Source organism: Geospiza fortis, unplaced genomic scaffold (assembly GCF_000277835.1).
Source record: "Geospiza fortis unplaced genomic scaffold, GeoFor_1.0 scaffold313, whole genome shotgun sequence".
In the NCBI taxonomy this organism is placed as follows: Eukaryota; Metazoa; Chordata; class Aves; order Passeriformes; family Thraupidae; genus Geospiza; species Geospiza fortis.
This window is the reverse complement of record NW_005054582.1, coordinates 413,531-420,609: the sequence shown is the minus strand read 5'-3', so window position 1 is coordinate 420,609 and position 7,079 is coordinate 413,531. Positions and strand designations below refer to the sequence as shown.

At 45.4% G+C, this 7,079-nt stretch overlaps 1 protein-coding gene across 2 annotated transcripts in view; it reads left to right on the top strand.

Annotated features, from left to right (window-relative positions):
• Positions 1–1,078: 1,078 nt before the first annotated feature.
• Positions 1,079–7,079, top strand: part of LOC102043432 (GON-4-like protein) — a 36,946-nt gene continuing 30,945 nt past the window's right edge. For both annotated transcript variants that reach the window (XM_031064316.1, XM_031064315.1), the window contains exons 1-8: positions 1,079–1,227; positions 2,377–2,573; positions 3,604–3,678; positions 4,143–4,193; positions 4,801–4,851; positions 5,163–5,258; positions 5,506–5,610; positions 6,681–6,851. In XM_031064316.1, coding sequence (XP_030920176.1) covers positions 1,200–1,227; positions 2,377–2,573; positions 3,604–3,678; positions 4,143–4,193; positions 4,801–4,851; positions 5,163–5,258; positions 5,506–5,610; positions 6,681–6,851 — 774 coding nt within the window. In that variant the 5' untranslated portion in view covers positions 1,079–1,199. The remainder of the gene's footprint in view (positions 1,228–2,376; positions 2,574–3,603; positions 3,679–4,142; positions 4,194–4,800; positions 4,852–5,162; positions 5,259–5,505; positions 5,611–6,680; positions 6,852–7,079) is intronic.

The following is a 7,079-nucleotide window of genomic DNA, read 5'->3' as shown; positions in this document are numbered from 1 at the left end:
TGTCTCTGGGTGTCCCTGGGTGTCTCTGGGTGTTCCCAGGTGTCACTCTCTGGCCTTGTGTGTCTCTTGGTTTCCACGGGTGTCCCTGGGGGTCCCTGGGTGTCCCTTGAGTGTCCGTGGCTGTCCCCAGGTATCCCTGTGTGTGTCCCTGGGTGTCTCTGGGTGTCCCTGGGTGTCTCTGAGTGTACCTGAGTTTCCCTGTGTCCCCCAGTCTGTCCCAGTCCATCCCAGTGTGCAGAGGTCAGAGCAGCCCCAGGCTCTGCTCCAGGCCCAGCAATGGCCCCAGAGCCACGGGCAGGGCCTGAGCCCAGGAGCTGCCCCTGCCCAGGAGGCAGAACTGCTGCCCTGGGCAGTGCCCAGCCCTGAGCAGAGCCCAGAGAGGCTGCGGAGCCTCCGTGCCTGGGGATCCCAGAGGCACCTGGAGCAGCCCTGGGCCCTGGGATGTCCCTGCCTGCACAGGTGACCCTCTGTGGCCCTTCAGGCTTGATGCTTTCTGTGATTCTCAGTGAGAATCATCGCTGGTTCTCGTGCTGCTGTGATGAGCTCCCTGATTTGGCTGAAAGCTGAGTTTGTGCCAAGGAAGGAGGTGGAATGAGGCCGTTCCCAGTTGTTTTCTGGGCTGTGGGGCTGCCCAGAGCAGGAGGGGAAGGGTTTGAAGGGTTTGTAGCCACTCCTGCAGCCAGGTGGGTTCATTAGCCCACGCTGGCCGTGAAACTTCATCCCAAAGCTGTGTCTGCCCCTCCTGTGGCAGGAGCACTTGTACAGCAGGGACATCAACCACATTTTGGAGGAATCCCCAGGTTCTGGCGCTTGGCTGATGTGCCAGGGGTGGGTTTGAGCGTGGCTGTGAGGCTGAAAGAGCTGCAGTGGGATCTCTGTGTCTGGGGCTATTCCCAGCAGGATGGAGCTGCTGCTGCCCTGTGCCTCATACCTGTGGCTCTTGCTTTGATGTGTTTGAATGGGAAATTCAATGGGAAATGAATGAAAAATTAATTTGTTGGGTGTAGCACCCGCTTTGGTGCGTTATCCTTGCTCTGTGGTGTGTCTGCCTGCAGCTGGGTGTTCTGTTTCCAGGGAAAATCCCCAAGCTGTACACAGAGGTGGAAGTGAGCTCGCAGAGGGATCTGTATCCAAGTGAAAGCCCAGAGTCTCCAGGGAGAAGCTCCCTGCAGGTTTCTGCTGCCAGAAATCCCACCACCATGAAGCCACCCAAGAACGCCCGAGCTGGTGAGTGCTCCCAGCGGAGTGATGAGGAAAATTTGGGTTTGGGGCTGTTTTGGATGAATTTGGCTGATACAGCAAACTCTGGAATTGTGAAGGTGGTGGGGGATGTGTTGATGCAGGGCTTTTTTTTTTAAATTTTCATCTTGTGCTCTGTAATTCAGTGGAACGTGCTGGAGTTGATCTCTGCAATTTTTGGCTACTAAAAATCCCTGCTCTGCTACAGAGAAAATGAAGATTTTCTGAGCCAACAAAGCAGGAAAACACTTTTTAAGTCCTGGAAATTAACCTGTTCTTGCTGTGTGGTACCTGGAGTTTTACAGCATTATTCAAGGTGTCAAAAGGCTGCTGAGGCCATTTTATAAATCGTTCTGGAGGAGGTGGCAGCTGCAGTGACCTTGATGTGCTCAAGTAACTTCAGTCAGGTCCTGCAGAACTTGAATCCATCATTCAAAAGAATTTCTGGTTCTCATGGCTGCTTCTGTTTGGGCGGTCTCGCATCAGCTGATGGAAGCTCTGCTGTTTCTTGCAAGAACCTTTGCAAGGGGAATCTTTGCAAGGAGAACCTTTGCAAGGGGAATCTTTTCAGGAAGGGTCTTGCAAGGGGAATCTTTGCGAGGAAAATCTTGCAGGAAGACTCTTGCAAGGGGAATCTTTGCAACAAGGGTCTTGCAAGGAGGATCTGTGCAAAGAGAACCTTTGCAAGATGGGTCTTGCAATGGGAGCCTCTGCAAGGAGAACCATCTTTGCAAGGAGAATCATCTTTGCAAGGGGAGCCTCTGCAAGGAGAATCTTTGCAAGGAGAATCATCTTTGCAAGGGGAATCTTTGCCAGGAAAATCTTGCAAGTCTTGCAAGGGGAATCTCTGCAAGGGGAATCTCTGCAAGGAGGGTCTTGCAAGGAGAACCATCTTTGCAAGGAAAATCTCTGCAAAAAGGGTCTTGCAAGGAGAACCTGTGCAACAGGAATCTTTGCCAGAAGGGTCTTGCAAGGAGAATCACCTTTGCAAGGAGAATCACCTTTGCAAGGAGAATCATCTTTGCAAGGGTCTTGCAAGTTTTTTGCAGAATTCTATTTTGTGTTTATTTTCCAACTCTTCCTTCTCGGATGCGAAGCAGCCGAGGTTCTTCGATTCCATTTCTGCTGATTTTTCAGAGGAGCAGGACGGGGAGGACGTGGAGAGGAGGAAGAGGAGGAGGAAGGCAAGCAAAAGGAAAAGAGAAGTGAAAAGCCAGGAAGAAGAGGGCTCCTTGTCCTGTGACATCAAGCTGGACGAGTCCCTGGACCGCACCCTGGAGGACGGAGCCAAGCAGCACAACCTGACCGTGGTCAACGTGAGGAACATCCTGCACGTGAGTGTGGGGACTGGCCAGTGCTGCTGGCTCTTGGGTCCCTCTTTCTTGGTCAGCAGAATTCTTGGTTGGAGTTCTGGATGCTGAGAGAATTTTAAACTTTCTGTGCTGATTCTGATTCCCAGGAGAGCACAGCGTTTGACCTGAGGCTGTGGAGAAGCTTCCAAGATGGAATGATAGAACTGAGATTGTGGGTGTGGAGTTTGATTAGAAGTGTGTGATATCACGGGGTGGAAAACTTAAGAGTTTGGGGTTTTAGAATATAGTAATAAATATGAAGCAAGATGGAGGTTTTAGGGTGGAGGCTGGTCCTCCTCCTCCTCCTTCTCCTCCTTCTCCTCCTTCTCCTCCTTCTCCTCCTTCTCCTCCTTCTCCTCCTTCTCCTCCTTCTCCTCCTCCTCCTCCTTCTCCTCCTTCCCCTATTTCTCCCAATTTTTCTGGAATGTAGTAGTGAAATGTTTTAAAGACTGAATATTATTCCACACTTTCTCCAGAGGTTTACATATTCCATACTGGAAAGTATTCTGCACTTTCTCCAGAGATTTGGGAGCCTGTGGGTGCTTAAAGATTGAAGTTTAATCAAGATTTAGGTTTTCTGGTGCAGCTTCACAGCTGCATTCCTCCTGTGACTGGGATCAGCACATTTTACTGATTCCATGACATGGCTGATTACTGATATCAGGCAGACTGCTGTGGGCTTTTGTTTTGACTATTTTCCTTCTCTCTGCTGGGAATTTATTCTGGGGAGCATTCACAGAGAATGTAGTGCAAATATTTTACTCGCTGCTGTGATTTAAATTTTAAATCAATTCATTGATTATAAATTTTAACAATTTAAAATGAAATCATTTATTTTAAATGAATTAATTTAAATTTTGCTGTCCGATCTCTGAACAATCATTTTTGCTACAGTGTAATTACAAATTGTACACTGAGTATTTCCCCATCGTATTTCCAGGTAGTTTATCCAACTCTTGTTGCATTGTCTGTTTCTCTTTGATAAACATCCTGGTTTTGTGTGTTCCTTTAGGAAGTGATCACAAACGAGCACGTGGTGGCCATGGTGAAAGCAGCCATCAGTGAGACAGAAGATATTCCTTTGTTTGTAAGTAAAAAACCTGCCCAGTTTATTTCATCAATTGTTCCAAATTACACAAGGCCTTCCTGGGCCATAATGGGATGTGGGGAGAAGAGGTAGAACAAAAAAAGTAATTTACCTGTTATAATAATTAGGTTTCATCATCAGATTTACCACCTGGATGAAATGAGTAATATCTGAGTGTAAATTATAAAACAGAAATAGGAGGAGTTATTTTTGAGGTCATTTGAGGTTATTTTTGAGTTATTGGTGATGTCTGAAAGGTAATTAATTTAAAGGCAGTGAATTTAAAGGTAATTAATTTTAAAAAAAGAGAAAAGCTTCATAGTAAGCTATACTTTACTCATAGTAGCTTTACTCATAGTAACTTTACTCATAGTAACTTTACTTATAGTAAAGAGTTGCTGGGGAAAGTCTGTCCTTAAGGAAAGGGCTGAATTTGTTGCTGTTGTCTTGTTTTCAACTCTCAGGAGCCCAAAATGACTCGTTCCAAACTGAAGGAAGTGGTGGAGAAAGGAGGGGTGAGTAAATCCAGTAAATCCTCTGCTCCAGCTTCTGCTCTGTGTGACAGGGACAGCACCCCAGGGAATGGCTGGAGCTGTGCCAGGGAGATTTGGGCTGGATATAGGAAAAGGTTCTTCCCCTTAGGAGCCCAGGCTCCCCAGGGAATGGTCCCAGAATTCCCAAGGCTGCCAGAATTCCAAGAAAGTTTGGACAATGCTCCCAGGGATGCCCAGGGTGGGTTTTTTGGGCTTTCTGTGCATGGATTCATGATCCTTATCCCTTCCAGCTCAGCCTGTCCTGTTATTCGATCAGTGATTTTGGTTGTGTGACCCTCTGAGAGGAGCATAAATGTGGTTTGAGTCTTGGAGTGAAAAGAATCAATTAAGACAATGTTAAGAAAAAATGATTAATTTGAGCTGGGCATCACAGAGCCAGGTCAGGCTTGGCAAGGGCAGTGAACTCCCAATGTCCATTGTCCTGAATTCACTTCCTGGAGATCCCATGGGAGATTTGAAGGCTTTGTTTGAGCTCTGGCCGCTGTGGGGATCAAGCTCAGGGGCTCCTGAGATGGATGAGGTTGACCCTGCCTGTGTGACACAGCCCAAGTGTTTTTGCTGTCCCCAGGTGATTCCAACATGGAATATTTCTCCAATTAAGAAGGCAAACGAGGTGAAGGTAAGTGAATGATTGCTGGGGAAGGGGACATCACACTGGAGCTTCCTCTTTTGGAGGGCTGGAGCAGACTCGTGTACTAAAACCATCTCTGAGCTGCTCGTGCAATTTCCATCACATAAATACTAAATGATTTGTGCCTGTTCTTGCACCTTGGCTTTCCTTGGCCAATCTTTCAGGAATTTATTTCTTTGCTTCCTTCAGGATTTCCTTTCTGAGCTTCAGGGTGTTTCCTGGCTTTGAAACATTTGCTCTGATTGTGAGCTCCTCCTCCTGCTGCTAAGAGTGGTCACCCTCTTTTCTCTTGTGTGCAGCCCCCTCAGTTTGTGGACATTCCCCTGGAGGAAGATGATTCCTCTGATGAGGAATATCAGCCTGATGATGAAGAGGAGGATGAGACTGCAGAAGAGGTAAATGCAGCTTGTGTGTTCAGCACAGAGCTCTGTGTCTGAGGCAGAAAAACCCAATTCATTTTAACCCGTGGATACTTGAAATCTTCCAGCCATCATTCTTCAGTGCTCTACTATTCATTTGGCTGGAAGAGAGGCTTTGAAATGTTGTTTGGGGCAATTATTGATTGTGGCATGATGGTTTTTGAGAGTTTTTTTGGTTTTTGAGATGGTTTTTGAGAGTGTTTTTGGCACTTTTGCCCTGCAGAGCTTGCTGGAGAGTGATGTGGAGAGCACAGCTTCTTCTCCTCGTGGAGCCAAGAGGTCCAGAACACGGCGCTCCTCTGATGAGGAGGGAGGGACCCTCTGTGAGGTAAAGCTGGAGCAAACAGTTTTTCCTAATTTATTCATCCAAACCCCCCCAAAAAAATCAATTTCTCAAGTTGTGGGGACATTCCAGCTGCCAGGTGGATTTAGTGTCCCACTGCAACATTTCCTTGAGGAAGGGCTGAGTCTAAAATAAAGCTCTGGGTATGGAAAATGTTGTCAGTTCCTTAGAAAATGATTATTTTTCTGATAATTCCTGAGGAGTGCAGGAGAATTTCTGCTCCTAAGCCAAGCACAGGAAGTCAATGATTTTGGTAAAAGCATAAAGGTGTTTGTGTGACTGTGCACAGGCAGAGGGAGTGCTGGGTGCATTCCCTCCTTCTCCAAATGTGAGGATCTAAATTCCAAATTCATCGATTCTCATCAGTAGCTTTAGTTAGTTTTGGACCCAGATCTGAATTTATTGAATTCTTATTGAATTCTTATTGAATTCTTATTGAATTCTTATTGAATTCTTATTGAATTCTTATTGAATTCTTATTGAATTCTTATTGAATTCTTATTGAATGTATTTATTTATTTATTTAAAATAAAGAAATTACCTTATGAATGCGTATTAAATCACACAAATCCATACTTTTTACCAGCTATATGAAATTTATTATCACAGTTAATTTTTTTTTTTGGCATTATTTTTATTTCCCAGGATGAGCAAACCCTGGTTTAATTAGGAATTTAATGTGATAGAGGCCAAGGATCAGGAAACAAGAATCAGAAAGCCCCTGGGAAGTGACACTGAGATCAAAACCAGCATTATTAAACTGATATTCCCACATTCTACTCACCATGAGTTTGTTTCTGGGAGGATTTTAATTGGTGTTCAGGTTTATCAGCTGTGGTAATGCTGAGACTGATACTCAAATCTTCCAAATGTCTCCTTTCCAGAAAATCTTCATATTTCTTTGTACTTTCCGAAAAGCAAAGTGAATTTAATTAAGAAAATCCCACATCCTTCTGTGAAGCATTTCCCCCATTTCTAGTTCAAGCAGAAAAAGAGATTTACTCTGCCCTTGGGAATTTCTGTCCTGAATAAAACCTCTTAACCTTCGGAATTAGATGGAGGTGGTCGCCCCACCTGCAGTGAGACACATCAGTGCTGAAGTGGTGCCCATGGGACCCCCCCCACCTCCCAAACCCAAGCAGAGCAAGGACAGCACCTTCATGGAGAAGCTGCACGCGGTGGATGAGGAGCTGGCCTCGAGCCCTGTCTGCATGGACTCCTACCAGGTACACTGCTGCCTTTGTCAGTTAACATTTTATAGAGAGGAGGAGAATTTCTGGGGTTTTTTCTAGGTTTTTTTTCTGGTTTTGGGGTTTTTTTTTCCCTTTTTTTCCCTTTTTTTTCCCCTTTTTTTTCCCTTTTTTTTCCCTTTTTTTTCCCTTTTTTTTCCCTTTTTTTTCCCTTTTTTTTCCCTTTTTTTTCCCTTTTTTTTCCCTTTTTTTTCCCTTTTTTTT